Source organism: Lissotriton vulgaris, chromosome 12 (genome assembly GCF_964263255.1).
Source record: "Lissotriton vulgaris chromosome 12, aLisVul1.2, whole genome shotgun sequence".
Taxonomy (NCBI): domain Eukaryota; kingdom Metazoa; phylum Chordata; class Amphibia; order Caudata; family Salamandridae; genus Lissotriton; species Lissotriton vulgaris.
The window spans coordinates 461,690,164-461,707,013 of record NC_141700.1 but is presented as its reverse complement, the minus strand read 5'-3'; the positions used below and the strand labels follow the sequence as shown (position 1 = coordinate 461,707,013).

Below are 16,850 nucleotides of genomic sequence, written 5' to 3'. Positions count from 1 at the left end.
CGCTCATTCCGAGTATGTGAGGGCAATGTCACCTCGCCCAGTAAACCACTCAGTTGTGGGGTTTCTCAGGGTTCCTCAGGGCTCCTCCCTGAGCCCCACACTGTTTAACATATACATGCGCCCCCTTGCTGAAATAATTCGCCCTTTTGGCGTTCAAATTGTGTCTTGCGCGGATGACACCCAGCTGGTGGTAACTCTGAATCACCCCTCCTCTCATCCAAGTGATCTAAGGGGCTGTATGGAAGCAGTATGCACCTGGATGACCCAGTCTTACCTAAAACTAAACGGAGATAGACAGAGCTAAGGGTACTGGGTAACCCCCACAGAAATCTATTGACTCCTTGTGGCCACCAGCACTGGGCCCGGCACCCTTAGCCAAGGACACCATTAAGAGCCTAGGAATCTGGATGGACAATACACTGACACTCAGCTACCAGGCAACCAAACTATCTGCCACCTGCATGGGCATTCTGAGACTCATCCGGAAGATCCTTCCGCTCCTCCCATTCAAGGCCAGACAGATCATGGTCCAGGGCCTAATCCTCTCCCGGCTGGACTTCGGGAATGCCCTCTATCTAGGAGATAATTCCAGGTAATCCAAAATTGCGCTGCCCGTACTCTCTTGCGCATCCACCGCCGCCAATCCGTGAGATCTGAACTAAAAGATCTCCACTGGTTGCCAGTGAGGGAAAGAATCGATTTTAAAAGCATGTGCTTTGCCCACCGTGCCTACTGGAGGAAAGGAGCAATTCTGAATCACACCCTGATCACCCCCTACCATCCCAACAGACAGCTCAGGTCGGCCCATACCTTCCAAGTCATCAATCCTAAGATCAAAAGAGAAAGGAGCGGTGGCAGAATGTTTTCAGTAAATGCGGCAAAACTCTGGAACTCTCTTCCAATCTCTCTCCGATCAGAACCTAACATTCTGCTTTTCTGGAAAAAACTAAAAACCCTTCTCTTCAGTAGATAACTCAGCCCCTGCCACACGCACTTGTTTTCTCTTCAGCGCTAGGACGCCTGCAGGTAGCTATCGCGCTATACAAAAACTAAATCCGATCCAATCCAAAAAAGGATGTGGCCTTAACTTCAACCAGAGAGATGTTTGTTCTCCAGGTTGCAAGGTCCTCGTCTGAGATACAGACACTACTCCACACTAACTTCCCGCTGCATTTTGGGGAGCTGGTCCACCGTATTGTTAACATGTCTGATACAAAGGGAATAGTGCACTTTTTCAAGTGTATCAGCTCTGTTCTGGTTCGTTTCTTTGAGACGATTTTTTGGACTTATACCATCTTTCATACACTCCGTGTTGGGAAGCGTTTTTGGAGGAGGGCTCCCACTTGTCCTGCTACTTGTGGCGAAAATCCTGATTTAATTTTTTCTGCTCCTCAATGGACAAGTTAGTTCAACCTGGAATGGATACAGCACTGCCACTAGAAAGGGAGGAAAAGGCAAAAAAGAAGGCAGCCCAGCTATGGCACTGCCCCTAACACAAATCCCAGGGAGGTGGTTGAAGATAATAGGATGAAAGTCATTTTCACAGGCAGGGAAAGATCCAACAAGATTAAAACTGCTGTCCCCTTCATCAAGAGGCAGTCTAGTATTGTCAAGGGTAACTGTAATCAGAGACGTATGCTAGATCAGGGCTGGAAACCAACCTAGAGCAGAATCAAATATCTTACGTTTAAATTTAGAGTCGATGGAGCTCTCAATGATTTCAGAGGGGAGAGAAAGCATAGAGATATGTTGGTAATTGGCTAGGATGTAATAACTGTAAAGAAGGTGTGTTAATATTGCCAAATTCAATAACCCTTATCATTTCGGCTTCTATAGGTCTAAGACTAAGTTGTTGATTTTTGTCTTATATAAAGGCAAGAATCCAATCTTTCATCCTGAAAGGTCATGACCATGTAAGGGGATCGACTTTGCATGGTGACATTGTTGGTATGGGCCAGACAATTCTTAGCAACTTCACTGTCAGTAGCATGCAGGTTATACATCTCTCATCAAAGACCAGGACAGCAGAGATTTTTTTTCTGGTGACATGTTAAACCACTTTCAGTGATGTACTACATATACATAGAACAAGAAAGTGAGCCTTCAAAGATGTCCAGTATCTGTGAAAGACTAGTGCAATAGCGCAGTGCTTGTCTCACGTCTCCAAGGTTCTGCAAAAAAGTTAAGGTTGAGCGCCTGCATTTACCCTATAATGTAAAATGGTTGGAATGCAACTGGGCTCAGATATTGCTCTGCGAAACAAAAAAGATATTTTTCCACATCTATTTAAGACATAGCAAAATATAGCATGAAAATCGCAAAAGTAAATTGTGATAATGAAAATGTGTAAAACAGGCACCAACCACAAAAAAAACTGTCTTTAGGAGGTGAAAATCTTATTTCGGTGAGGTAACATTTCTTAGTACAAAATGAACAGAAAAAAGTAGAAAGTGCCACATTACCTAGTGAGATTAACGCTTGATGAATTTCTTTCATCACATTCCGATAAAGATCCTGCTGCCATTCTTGCAAAAGCTTCCAATCATCAGCAGAGAAATAAGTAGAAACATCGAAGAATGCAACCTGTGATTCAAACAGCAAAGTTTACATAAGTAATGTTGCAATTTAAACAGGAGCGGCTTGTATCAGGGAAAAGAGGCGGGCTGGGGGTTCAGGGTTTTTTGATAGGGGCGACAGAGAAAAATGAAAAAAAAGAAAAATAACTTACCTGCCGCCCTCCAGTGTCGCGATCTTTTGGCTCTACTGCAGGCAGGCACAAGCTCCCAGACTGCCCTGCAGCCAATCCTGAAGCTGCTCTTATGCATGAGAGCAGCTTCAGGATTGGACTGAGCTCTGTGAATTTGCACTATCAAACAGACTGGGAGCCTGTGCCTGCTCTCTCCAACCCGGCAACACAGCTTGGGTTGGGGTAAGCTTCAGTGGGCATGACGGTTTTGCCGGCCTAAGACGGTATCTAAACCGCAGTGCCCACCACTCTCTCTTCAGTACTGTTACCCCCAGGCCCCACCTCTAAGACTTTGCACACAGAAGAAAAATAAACAAGAAGGAAATGAGTTTTAAACCCATGTTATTTTTGTTTTGTTTTTCATGTTTTTGAAGGTGCTGGCAAGGAGGGGGCGTTGCTACTCCGCCATTGCGGGAGAGCCCCCACTGAACTTAAATGGCCCGAGTATTATATCTTATGCCAATTACATTCCTTGCTCATTCACACATTCACATTTTGAACAGAAATCTCAATACCTGATCCAAAACCAACAGGGGTGTGAGTGCTTTGGTTGGATTACTTACAGTTCATCTGCATTATTTTCATTTTTCATCCCAGCACATGCTAACCTTTCTGTAGCATTCCTAACATCTAAACTCAGAACTTTTTCACTTATTCTCTGGCAGACTCGCCTGGCATTGTAAATGTATAAAGAGCATTGCTGCATCATACTTGGACTGGCTAATAACACAAATCCTTTGGCAACCTTTTGTATCTCAATGGTCACAAACCAAGCAAGCATTATAACAAGCATTGGAAAGCCAATAGATGTCTCCTTTTGGACTGGCAGGCTTTGCTCATGCTTTTTGGTGACACTGAAGTGGTAAAAATCAATGCTTTTTAGGTCGAGTTTACTCGAACCTATTGCTGTCCATCCAAAAGCTGACTTTTTATGAGGAGGATTCTCAACAGTTCACGTAAAATCACGTGACCACAGCTCCTTCGTGCACGAGCTTGCATTTCCCCACAGGCTTCCCCCTGCCAGCAGCATTTGCCACATCAAAGGCTTCAGCTGCCCCGCCCCCCGCCGTCACTTATTCACGGCCGCGCCTCGCATTTCCCCACAGGCTTTCCCCTGCCAGCAGCATTTGCCACATCAAAGGCTTCAGCTGGCCCGCCCCCCGCCGTCACTTATTCACGGCTGCAGGCCGTGCCTTGTTTTTATTTACTGTGATGTCAGCTTCACTTGAAGGCACGCACACGTTTTATTTTTATTGCCGTGCGGCGCCAATGCTTGTTTAGCATTGGTATTACCAGGAAACGCTGTCTGACATGAACAGCGAATCATTTGTTTGTTAAATGCCCCTTAATCTTACACTGTACCAAACAAGTACACTTACAATTCGAGTCGGTTAAGCACACCCGACAGCCATTGACTGCTCTCCAGCCATGTGTTAGTCACTGGCACACTCTAGCGAACAGCCCATCCCCGCACCAAGTGCCCGGCCGAGGAGGAAGGCTGCCAGCTCTGCTGGCCGCCGCACCGCCCTGCAAGCATCTCTCGAGGTGCATAGCCCGCCGTTTCTCGGGGAGTGGAACAAATGGATGCTTGCTCAGCCCGGGGAAAACCTTCCAAGCCTCTGCTCGTTAGGCTTTCCGCTCCATTAGGGCAGGTCTCCCAGCTCCCTTCAGCGTCAGCCTCTCCCACCTGAGGTCTTGCCTGCTGTGGCCTTCCACACCAGGACTTTCTCGATTACCGACAGCTAAATCTGTTAATGTGCATACTGACGTAATCCTTCGCCGGCCTCGTCTCATTGCTATCATTCACTGAAGCCAAAGTATTTACATTGTGCACTAATCCCCTGAGCCAGAGGAGCTCCCGGGATCCCCATGTTTGTTTTACACAGAATTTCTACTTCACGAGCAGCTAGTCTACCAATGATTGTCTAACGTAACCATTCCTAATTAGATTGCATTTCAATGGGCTTCACATAAAGTCGTTTTTATTTTTTATTTGTAACCATGCACCTCTTAAACATTGAATGTGCTTGTCGAGTGGGTAAATTAACCGAACAAGTCAGAAGTTAGTTTTCTTGCTTTTACAAAGTTTTCCTGGTTAGTCGAGAAACCTGCAGGTTTGGCGTGGGATGGAAGAGAAGAAAATGTAGCCGATTATGCCATTTCAGTTTTTGCATGTTATTTTCCATTATTTAAATGAGCATAAATTTGTGATACGATTTAATCAATGACTTTTATAGTGTCACATATTTTACCCACATTCCGCCATCACTGCTGTTTGCTGGTTCACCCACTCCAGTTTTGGTTAAACGCCGCTACGGAATGCTACGGAAAATATACCTGCTAAAAATAGGCTGTAAACTTGCAACTTTAATTGGATGGACTGCTAAACTCTATAAAGAAACGGGTGAACTGTGACCTATCTAAAGCAGCAGCTGCATGCTTAACTGCAAGGACGCTGGCCCAAAAGCCCAGGGTTTTCAGTGACCGCCAAACCCCATCTGTTTCTTTTCTTGCTCGCATTCGGACACATGGCACCCTTGCTACACCACCGGCCTCAGGCTACTGCAGATTTACTCTATTCCCTGTAGCAGGATTTTGCATCCCTCTTGTCAACCTGTAGCACTGACACCTGTGGTTCCGGAAGCTAGCCTAATGATGGATATCATCTTTGTAACATTTATTTATTTTGAGCAACCTAACCTATGTGTTCCCCTGGTTGCCACAGACGCCCCCTACTTCATGTGTATGCACCCAACATACTTTTGGCTTCCTTATGTGCCTTAGCCAGAGCTCGGATTTCCCCAAGCATGAGATGCAGATTTAACCACCATTTCCTTCCGGAACTGAGCGGGTTTAAAGTACCTTTTGGTGCTGGGTTCTTTTACAGGGGTGGCCCGTCAACTAGGCCAGTTTGAGGAGAAACAGGGGCTTGTGGTGGTGTCATGACAGACACAGGACGCAAGCACCATTGACGGCCTCCACCAGTTCTACGATAGTGGGCACTCTTTAACAAAATAAAAGAATTTGTAGGTGTGCCAAAGTGCTTTTGCAGCGGGACGGCAGCAATTTGCTGCCCGGCACTCCAAAAAATGAAATTAAAAAAAGAACAAAGGAGGTGGGGTAGTAGTGAAGGAGAGGGTTGGGGAAAGCAATGGGGCTTGGCGGGGCTCGAAGAAGAGAGCATCAATTGGTGCAGAGGAGAAGCACATGAGGGAGACAGCTATATGGAGTGCAGTGAGAGAGAAGCATACGAGCAAGAGAGAGCCACACTGAGCTAGATGGGGAGAAAAGTATGAGGACGAGGGGGTTACATGGAGTGCATGGGGGAGAGAAGCAGATGAGCGAGAGCACAGGTGAGAGTACACAAGGGAGATAGCTGGAAAACACATGCACTCCTATGTAGTGCTTAAGCAAAAAGAAAAAGTAATTCAATGAACGTGAAGGACACAAATAAAGAGCATATGCTCCAGTGAGAGACAAACACTAGATGGACAAGGTAAGCCATTGAATAAGAAGCAAGCAAATGAGAGTGACAATAAATCCAACCAATAGAAAGCAATGGGCAGGCTTTAGGCCCACTGGTAAATTCTTGTTAAGCTGACTTTTGCAACCAGACACCTTGCATTGTCTGGTAGGTTCTGCCTGAAAATCAATACCACTGAATTAACCCCTAACACTGGTTTCTAGAATAGATTGTTACTTGTCTTAAAACACTTCAACGTTTGTAGGCACTAAGTAAAAGCCAATACAATACAATACCAAAACCTAAAATCTTAGTTTTCTTTTAAGGGATATAAAACCTTGTGTCGGCTGATTCAGTACTTTCAAATATAGGCACATATAAGGAAACAAAAATAATCTAGTCTTTATTTGCATTATTTGAAAAGTTGGGTTACAAAATATAGGCATAAATGCATTGAAATTGCTTTTTATTATGTATAGTGCTTATTAACCTTGACCAAGCGTCTATAAAACATAGTACCAAAAAAGTCACTACTTCTCATTTCAGTGAAAGAAGGAATTTAATTAGAATGTTATTTTCTCATCCCTGCAGAGTCCGCTCCTCTAAATCAGGTTTATTGGATTGCTTATTTGTCACCCCTCATCTCCTCCCCTGTCCCTTCCTTCCCAGCTCATTTCAAGAGGCAAGGGGGAGGAGGAAGAAAGAGGCAGGGATGTGTGGGAGAGCCCATGCCAAGGTGATCTTTTCCCCTCTTTCTTCCTTTTCTTTTTTTGCCTACAGTCCCCACCTCTGTTTCAATTTCCATGCTGTTTCTCCCTCCTAATATTTATCTTCCTCCAAAAAAAAGCACGCTGCAGGCGGCACAGCACCTTTAAATGCATTTCTCCTCCTCCTTGCTATCGACTGAAAATATTTCATTTCAACCCAAAATCAAAAGACCCGGAGTGCCCCCCCCCCCTCCCCCACCACCTTGTTTGTGTAACCTAGAGGACAAAAAAAAGCTACAACAAGCCTTTGCAATGCAATAGGTCTCGCATTAGGAACGTTTGAGGTATTGGTCTTGTAAATTACATATTTTTTATTTATGCGTTGGTTTTTAAAATAGTGAAATTAATAGCTTTGTCATTTACAAAGCCAATACTTTTAAGTTTTGCAAATGTGAAACCTATAGCATTTGTAATGCAACATGTTTTGTATTTACGTGACTTAGATGTATTGATATTACAAACAACAATGGTTTTTCATTTTTTTAAGTAATTAATACTTAAATAAAAGTTATTGTAATTTATAATGGCAATAGCTTAAACTTTAGTAAATAACTTTTGTGAAGATTATGTTCAGTGTGTTTTATTGTGGCGAAAATCCAAGAACAGAAGTGAAATATTAACATCTTTTTGTGATATTTCTAATAAAGCTTGAAACATTGAGAGAACATATTTGAACCAGTTGTTGTTGAATAGTTGTACAGATTGCTGTTGTGGTGCCCCTGAGTGATGATGTGGTGCCCCCTGAGTGATGCTGTGGTGGTGCGATAGACAGACATACTGAGGGCGATAGATAGCTAGAGGGAGGGCAAAAGATAGAGTGAGGGCGAAAGATAGATAGACAGATAGATAGATAGATAGATAGATAGATAGATAGATAGATAGATAGATAGATAGATAAATAGAGTGAGGGCGATAGATAGATAGATAGATAGATAGATAGATAGATAGATAGATAGATAGATAGATAGATAGATAGAGTGAGGGCGATAGATAGATAGATAGATAGACAGATAGAGTGAGGCAGATAGATAGATTGATAAATAGAGAGTGAGGGTGATAGATAGATAGATAGATAGATAGATAGATAGATAGATAGATAGATAGATAGATAGATAGATAGATAGAGTGAGGGCGACAGATAGATAGAGTGAGGAAGATAGATAGATAGAGTGAGGGCAGGGAGTTAGAGAAGGAGGTGGGTGGAAGAGAGGAACAGATCAGCACAGCAGAAGAGAACAGGGAGTTAAAGAAGGAGGTGGGGTGGAAAAGAGCAGCAGAACAGCACGGGAGAAGAGAACAGGCAGGTAGAGAAGGAGGTGGGGTGGAAGAGAACAGCAGATCAGCAGAAGTTAACAGGGAGTTAAAGAAGGAGGCGGGGTGGAAGAGAGCAACAGATCAGCACAGGAGAAGAGAAGAGAACAGGAAGTTAGAGAAGGAGGTGAGGTGGAAGAGAGCAGCAGATTAGCACAGCAGAAGAGAACAGGGAGTTAAAGAAGGAGGCGGGGTGGAAGAGAACAGCATATCGGCACAGGAGAAGAGAACCGACAGTCACAGAAGGAGGTGGTGGAAAAGAACAGCAGATCAGTACAGGAGATCAGGGAGTCAGAGAAGAAGGCGGGGTGAAAGAGAACAGCAGAGAAGCACCGGAGAAGAGAAAAGGGAGTTAGAGAAGGAGGCGGATGGAAGTGAGCAAAAAGATCATCACAGGAGAAGGCAACAAGGAGTTAGAGAATGAGGCGGGTGGAAGCTAAGAGCAGATCAGCACAGGATAAGAGAACAGGGAGTTAGAGAAGGAGGCGGATGGAAGATAGCAGAAAGATCATCACAGGAGAAGAGAACTGGGATTTAGAGAATGAGGCGAGAGTAAGAGAACAGCAGATCAGCATGGGAGAAGAGAACAGGGAGTTAGAGAAGGAGGCGGATGGAAGATAGCAGAAAGATCATCACAGGAGAAGAGAACAGGGAGTTAGAGAATGAGGCGGGTGGAAGCTAAGCGCAGATCAGCACAGGAGAAGAGAACAGGGAGTTAAAGAAGGAGGTGGGTAGAAGAGAACAGCAGATTAGCACAGGAGAAAAGAACAGAGTTAAAGAAGGAGGTGTGGTGGAAGAGAGCAGCAGATCAGCACAGGTGAAGAGAACATGAAGTTAAAGAAGGAGGTGGTGTGGAAGAGAGCAGCAGATCAGCACAGGAGAAGAGAACAGGGAGTTAGAGAAGGAGGCGGATGGAAGATAGCAGAAAGATCATCACAGGAGAAGAGAACTGGGATTTAGAGAATGAGGCGAGAGTAAGAGAACAGCAGATCAGCATGGGAGAAGAGAACAGGGAGTTAGAGAAGGAGGCAGATGGAAGATAGCAGAAAGATCATCACAGGAGAAGAGAACAGGAAGTTAGAGAAGGAGGTGAGGTGGAAGAGAGCAGCAGATTAGCACAGCAGAAGAGAACAGGGAGTTAAAGAAGGAGGTGGGGTGGAAAAGAGCAGCAGAACAGCACGGGAGAAGAGAACAGGGAGGTAGAGAAGGAGGTTGGGTGGAAGAGAACAGCAGATCAGCATGAGAGAAGAGAACAGGTGGTATAAGAAGGAGGTGGGTGGATGAGAACAGCAGATCAGCACATGAGAAGAGAACAGGGAGTTAAAGAAGGAGGCGGGGTGGAAGAGAACAGCATATCGGCACAGGAGAAGAGAACCGACAGTCACAGAAGGAGGTGGTGGAAAAGAACAGCAGCTCAGTACAGGAGAAGAGATCAGGGAGTCAGAGAAGAAGGCGGGGTGAAAGAGAACAGCAGAGCAGCACCGGAGAAGAGAAAAGGGAGTTAGAGAAGGAGGCGGATGGAAGTGAGCAAAAAGATCATCACAGGAGAAGGCAACAAGGAGTTAGAGAATGAGGCGGGTGGAAGCTAAGAGCAGATCAGCATAGGAGAAGAGAACAGGGAGTTAAAGAAGGAGGTGGGTAGAAGAGAACAGCAGATCAGCACAGGAGAAAAGAACAGAGTTAAAGAAGGAGGCGTGGTGGAAGAGAGCAGCAGATCAGCACAGGTGAGGAGAACATGAAGTTAAAGAAGGAGGTGGTGTGGAAGAGAGCAGCAGATCAGCACAGGAGAAGAGAACAGGGAGTTAGAGAAGGAGGCGGATGGAAGATAGCAGAAAGATCATCACAGGAGAAGAGAACTGGGATTTAGAGAATGAGGCGAGAGTAAGAGAACAGCAGATCAGCATGGGAGAAGAGAACAGGGAGTTAGAGAAGGAGGCAGATGGAAGATAGCAGAAAGATCATCACAGGAGAAGAGAACAGGGAGTTAGAGAATGAGGCTGGAGGAAGAGAACAGCAGATCAGCATGGGAGAAGAGAACATGGAGTTAGAGACTGAGGTGGTGGAAGGGAACAGCAGATCAGCACAGGAGAAAAAAAATAGAGTTAAAGAAGGAGGCGGGTGGAAGAGAGCAGCAGATCAGCGCAGGAGAAGAGAACAGGGAGGTAAGGAAGGAGGCGGGTGGAAAGGGCAGCAGATCAGCACAGGTGAAGAGAGCATGGAGGTGTTGGACCTGGCCTCGTGGCGTGGTTCCCCCCGCTACACAGCTCCCCGTTAGCCCAGCTCCATACTTAGAAACCACTAGCTGCCCTGCCCATGTCCGACCAAATGCCCACAGCCTGCATCGGCCTGTTCCCGGCCACCTTCCCAGTCCGCGCACCCCAAGCCCGCAAGGCCCCATAGGCCCACCGGCAGCCATTTTCCCTTCCCGTGCTCCCTGACTCCGTGGGCCTAGCATGACCCCAGCCCCAGCGCAGCTTAGACTCCAGACGCGCCAGCCCCCGTTGGGAGGGTGAGGGCTACCCTAGTGAGACAAGACAAGGAGTTTCGATGACACCTCCGGCCTCCCCTGAGAGACTGGTTTCTATCACACCTCTGGTCTTCCCCTGGGGGCCAGTTTCGATTGCACCTCTGGCCTCCCCGAGCACTGGCTCCAGACCTGCTGGGCGTCTGGGAATTCCCGGACGCATCCTCAAAGGGATCAAAGGACCAACCGCCGGACCTCACCCACGAGCCGCCCCCAAAGCCCCGGACCTCCGCCTGCGAGGGTCCGGACATCAAAGGGCCACTGGACTATATCAAGGCCCGCCCCTGAACTAGCGGGCAGTTGTATCTTGGACAAGGAAGCCCTGCTGATCTGATCGCGGCTGAACTGAACCTCGTAAACTCTTCGAGCCCTGCTGACGCTGTCACGGCTCATCCTCGGAACTGGAACATCGGAGCCCTGCTGACCTCGTCGCGGCTCAAGCCTGAACCCTGAAGATCTACACCGAACCTCTTGAGCCCTGCTGACGTGGTCGCGGTCCTCACGAACTACCCTCCGGATCGAGCCCTGCTGACTTTGTCGCAGCTCGAGGAGTACTCTAGTCCGGCTGGACTATCGACAATACCACCACGAGTCATCCTCAAGTGAGTAGGATTACCAGTGCAGTCACCATCTCCCGTAACCCCCCAGCTCGAGGATTGAGAGCTGTGAGCAGGGTACGCTACGTACTGGCCTATGAGACTGAGACTGTCCCGCTACCCCCCTTCCTGAAGCCTCGAGACTTTTGCGATCCTTTGATCGTTGTATATAAGAGTGCCATTCCTTTTCGTAATTATAAAGAAGTTGATATCGAAATCCCACGTTGTGGTGTCTGTTCATAAGTGTGGTGTGGTCCTCGTGTGTACGATTCAATACTTGAGGTCTCCCCCGGTGGGGATCTCTCGTTAAGGCTCGGCATTATTGGCGGGAGAGGTGGGTCACGGAGGAGTCGGGTAGACATAACCTGGCCTCTGGGACTGCCCCTTCCAACATTGGTGGCCAGCGACGGGATAAGAGCCTACGTCTAAGAATCGTACAGTAAAGCGACTGACACACCACCCGAACAAAGGCAACCATGAGTATCACCGGAACCAGCGAAAAGACCACATTTCAGAAAGAAAACCTGGAAGATTATACCCACAAAGGATTAAAGCAATTCTGTAAGGATTTCCACATCGCTACCACTGGGTTGAGCACCAAAGACGATTTCCAGAAAGCCCTGACAGCCTGGGTGGAAACCGGGGCCCCCCTCCAAACGACAGAAAGAAATGGTGGAGAGGAGGAGCCGCCGACCGAAAACCACGACCTGAGGGAAGAGGGAGCCGACTCCCTATCACGGAATGCCAGCACGGAAAGAGGTCTGTCGATAGAAGAAATGGCAGACCGAGAGAGCAACCGAAACCACGAGCTGGAACTGGCCCGACTCAAAATCGACGGAGAACTAAAGCTGGCGGAAAAGAAACTAGCCGTAGAGCAATTACAGCTGCAAGGAGAATTGGAAGAAAAGAAGCTCTAGCGGGAGCTGGAAGAAAAGAAGCTCCAGCGGGAGCTAGAAGAAAAGAAGCTCCAGCGGGAGCACGAAGGGAAGAAGCTCCAACTCGAACACGAGCGCAGATTGAAAGAACTCGAGAATAAAGCCCGACCCCTGGGGAACAGAGACCCTGCTCCCCCGGTCGAACCAAAAGTACACATCCCCAAGGATGTAGTGAAAGAATATTATAAAAATGACGACATCCAGCAGTGGTTCAAAGCGTACGAGGTCGCCATGACCGCCCACCGAGTACCTGAGAAGGATTGGGGGGCCGGATTATGGGGCCGCTTCCTCAGCGAGGGACGAGACACCCTGCTGGATCTGCCCTCCTCTGACCTGAACTCCTACACCCATATGTAAATGTAAATGTAAATGTGGGTGTACTTGTAAAGCACACTGTGACTCCAAGGAGTATCCTGGCGCTGAAGACCGCTGGGGAACCCGTCCTGGTTTTCCCTGTGAGATGGTCCCTTTCTGGGTATCTCCAAGGTGAAACCAGGCATCCCCGGCGTCTGTGGGGGGCCGTTGTAGAGATAAAGCAAGCTTAATGCCCAGAGTTGCCGAGTGTGTTCCCTGGTTAGAGTAGGCACCGAGGCGAGAATTATCAAGTCCGTTTGACCCTGGTCCACGACCTGCCGTGTCGGGGATTGAACCCTGGTCCCGGCTGTTCTCTGCTTACGGGTCTGCCGCCTCCAACCAGTTAGCCCCTCCACTCCACTCCATATGAAGGATGCCCTCATGACTCAATATGGGCTCACCCCGGAGATGTACCGGCAGAGATTTAGAGACTGCAAAAAGATCCCCGGAACCACAAGGGTAAAATATGTAAATTTCTACAGCCGGGCCTTGGAAGGGTGGATCAAGGGCAGCAAGGTGACCACCTTCGAAGGACTTATAGACCTCATCGCCTATCAGCACCTATCCAACAATTGCTTTGTGGAACTGAGACAGCCCCTTCTGGATAGTAAGTTGGCGACCCCCGGAAGTTGGCTGTCGAGGCTGATCGATGGGTAAACACAAGAGTCCCACGAGGTCCCGTGGGCGACTATGGCCGAAAAGAACAAGGATATCCACGTCAGAGAGGCGGAGGGAATCAGAGTAGACAGACGGGTTCCCAGGCAGGACCTCCCCGCAGCCCCCCTAGGAACCAACCAGGGACCCCCCCGCCAGAAGCAAAGGTCGGATTCCCTCCCGTTAGAACAGGACCCAGAATAAGCACAGCCTGCTACCGATGTAATCAAACAGGGCACTATGCCAATGACCCCAACTGCCCCCTGCTCAAGAAAACCCCTGCTGCAAGTCCCCCTGCGCGCCACCTCGCCAATGTAGCCCTAGAAGAAGAAGAGGAGATAGAGGACCCTGAGGGGTGGGAACCAGCAGCCATGACCTTAGTCTCCCTGGGGGATAGAGAAATGGTCCCCGGAACCTTCCTGCCAGACAACACAGAGAAATACCGACAGCAGGTGACTGTCAACGGGCACCGCATAGGGGCCCTCCGAGATACCGGGGCCAGTATCACTGCTGTGAAGGAGCACCTAGTCACTCCGGACCAGATAGTCCCCCATGCCTCCTGCAGAGTGATCTCCGCTGACAACTCCGTCCGCACCTGTAGAATAGCTCAGGTCCCATTCGAGTGGGAGGGCGTCACCGGAGAGTTACGAGTAGCAGTCCGCACTGACATGCCCGTGGACTGTCTTCTCGGTAACGATCTAGAGAGCTCCCCGTGGAAGCAAGTAGAGCGAAGGACTCACCTCGAGATGGTGGGCCTACCCGAGTGGGCCTGTGTGACCACCCGATCCATGACGGCCCGGGTGTCCCCCCCCCGCCGAGGAGGTGATACCCGAAAATCCTCGCCCCGTCTCCGCCGAGCCGGAGGGCAACGGGCAGACAGACGGCCTTGACCTCTTTCCCGGCGAGAGCAGCGACCCCGACCCCGGTCCCCTGGACCCAGCTGGTGAACCAGCCCAGAGCACGGACGATCTCCCCAAGTTGGCCCAGTGGCACCAGGAAGGGGGGCCCTCCCGAGAGGAGTTCCACCTGGAGCAGACTTCCTGTCCCTCTCTAGTGGGGCCGCGGCAGCAGGCCACCGCCCAGGCGCTGGTGACCAGTCCGGCTCCCACCACGTCTATTGGGAAAATGGCCTGTTATATAGTGAACAAAAGTCCGCCGAACTAGGGTCAGCCCGCGTGCTGGTGGTACCCCTACGATTCCGCGGCTTTCTACTGAACCTGGCCCACGATGTGCTCTTGGCGGGACACTTGGGTCAAGACAAAACGTACCACCGTTTGGTCACCCATTTCTACTGGCCTCACATGTGCTCTGATGTGGAGGCCCACTGCAGATCCTGCCCCACGTGTCAGGCCAGCCGAAAGAGCGGAGGAAGGCGCAAGGCCCCCCTCCAACCCTTCCCCGTGGTCAGTACCCCCTTTGAGCGGGTGGAAATCGATATCGTGGGGCCACTTGACCCCCGAACGTCCTTAGAACACCGGTTCATTCTAGTCCTGGTGGACCACGCCACCCGACCCGATATCCCGAGGCCATCCCCCTCCAAACGGTGACGGCCCCCGTGGTGGGGCGGGCCCTCATGGGGATCTTCTCCCGGGTGGGATTCCTGCGAGAAGTAGTAAGCGACAGAGGAACGAACTTAATTTCGAAGTATATGAAGTCTCTCTGGCAACAGTGCGGGGTGACGTACAAGTTCACCACCCCATACCACCCCCAAGGTAACGGCCTGGTCGAGCGGTTCAACCGCACCTTCAAAGGGATGATCATGGGTCTCAAGGAATCCCTGAGGCGCAAGTGGGACGTCCTCCTCCCATGCCTCCTGTTCGCGTACCGCGAAGTCCCCCAGAAGTCCCTGGGGTTTAGCCACTTCGAGCTGCTCTACGGGCACCCCGTCCGAGGACCTCTCAGCCTGGTCAAGGAAGGGTGGGAGACGACATCCTTGGAACCTCCCCCAGATGTGTTTCGATACATTCTGGCTCTTAGAAACCAGACTCGGAAGTTCCGAGAACTGGCCGAGGCAAACCTCGAGGCCAGTCAAGAAGAAATGAAAAGGTGGTATGACCAGAATGCCACTCTGGTCGAGTTTCAGCCCGGACAATAGGTCTGGGTGATGGCCCCTGTGGAACCCTGTGCCCTGCAGGACAAGTGGACAGGTCCCTTCAAAGTGGTGGAACGAAAGAGCCAGGTTACCTACCTCATAGATGTACAGTCTCCGAGGAACCCCTTGCGGGTTCTTCATGTGAAGCGCCTCAAACCCTACTTTGTGCGGTCCGAGTTGAGTTTACTCCTCGCCACCGACGACGGAGCCGAAGAAGAGACGGATCCGCTCCCCGATCTCTTGTGTACGAAGGAAAAAGAGGGCTCCGTCGAGGGAGTGAGTCTTGCTCCCTCCCTTACCCCCGAGCAGTTATTGGGACAGTTCTCTGACCTTTTCTCCCTCGTCCCCGGAGTCACCAGTTGGTCCGTTCACGATGTGGACACCGGGGACATTCCTCCGGTACGGCACAGGGCCTACGGCGTTCCATACCGAGTGGGAGCCTGCATCAAGGCCGAAGTCTCCACGGTGCTAGCCCTGGGAGTGGTCGAAGCCTCCGACAGCCCATGGGCCAGCCCCGTGGTACTGGTTCCCAAGGCCGCCGCCCCTGGCGCTGTCCCCGAGCTGAGGTTCTGTGTGGACTACCGAGGGCTCAACGCAGTCACCAGAACCGACGCCCACCCCATTCCCCGAGCCGACGAGCTCATTGACCGCCTAGGGTCTGCTCGTTACCTCAGCACCTTCGACCTGACCAGTGGATACTGGCAGATCGCCCTGAAAGAAGGGGCCAGAGAGAGATCCGCCTTTTCCACCCCGGATGGTCACTACCATTTCTGGGTGATGCCCTTCGGGATGAAAAACGCCCCCGCCACCTTCCAGAGACTGGCGAACCAGGTACTGGCCGGGTTGGAAGAATTCAGTGCTGCGTATCTGGACGATATTGCGGTGTTCAGCTCCCACTGGACCGAGCATCTCCTGCACCTCCGGGAGGTCTTGTTAGCCCTACAGAGGGCGGGTCTCACCATCAAGGCCAGCAAGTGTCAAATCGGACAGGGGTCCGTGGTCTATCTGGGGCACCAGGTCGGCAGCGGCCTCGTAGCACCTCTCCAACCTAAGATCGATGCGACCGTGGCCTGGGAGGCCCCCTCCCCCCAAACGGAGGTGCGAGCGTTCCTGGGGCTCACGGGGTACTACCGAAGATTCATAAAGGAGTATGGCAGCATCGTAGTGCCCCTCACGGAATTGACCTCCAAAAACCAGCCGAAGAAGGCTAGCTGGACCCCCGCCTGCCAAGAGGCGTTCGAAGCATTGAAACACGCTATGTGTACTGCCCCTGTGTTACAGGCCCCCGACTACTCCATAGAGTTTGTGGTCCAAACGGACACCTCGGAGCATGGCATCGGGCCGTCCTGTCCCAATTAAACGAGAAAGGCCTGGATCAGCCAGTGGCCTTCATTAGCCGGAGGTTACT

At 50.0% G+C, this 16,850-nt stretch overlaps 1 protein-coding gene across 1 annotated transcript in view; it reads right to left on the bottom strand.

The window, feature by feature from the left end:
- Positions 1 to 16,850, bottom strand: part of LOC147676778 (uncharacterized) — an 804,990-nt gene that overhangs the window by 628,035 nt on the left and 160,105 nt on the right. The window contains exon 2 of the mRNA XM_086945211.1: positions 2,463 to 2,583. Within this exon, the coding sequence (XP_086801337.1) occupies positions 2,463 to 2,583 (121 nt within the window). The remainder of the gene's footprint in view (positions 1 to 2,462; positions 2,584 to 16,850) is intronic.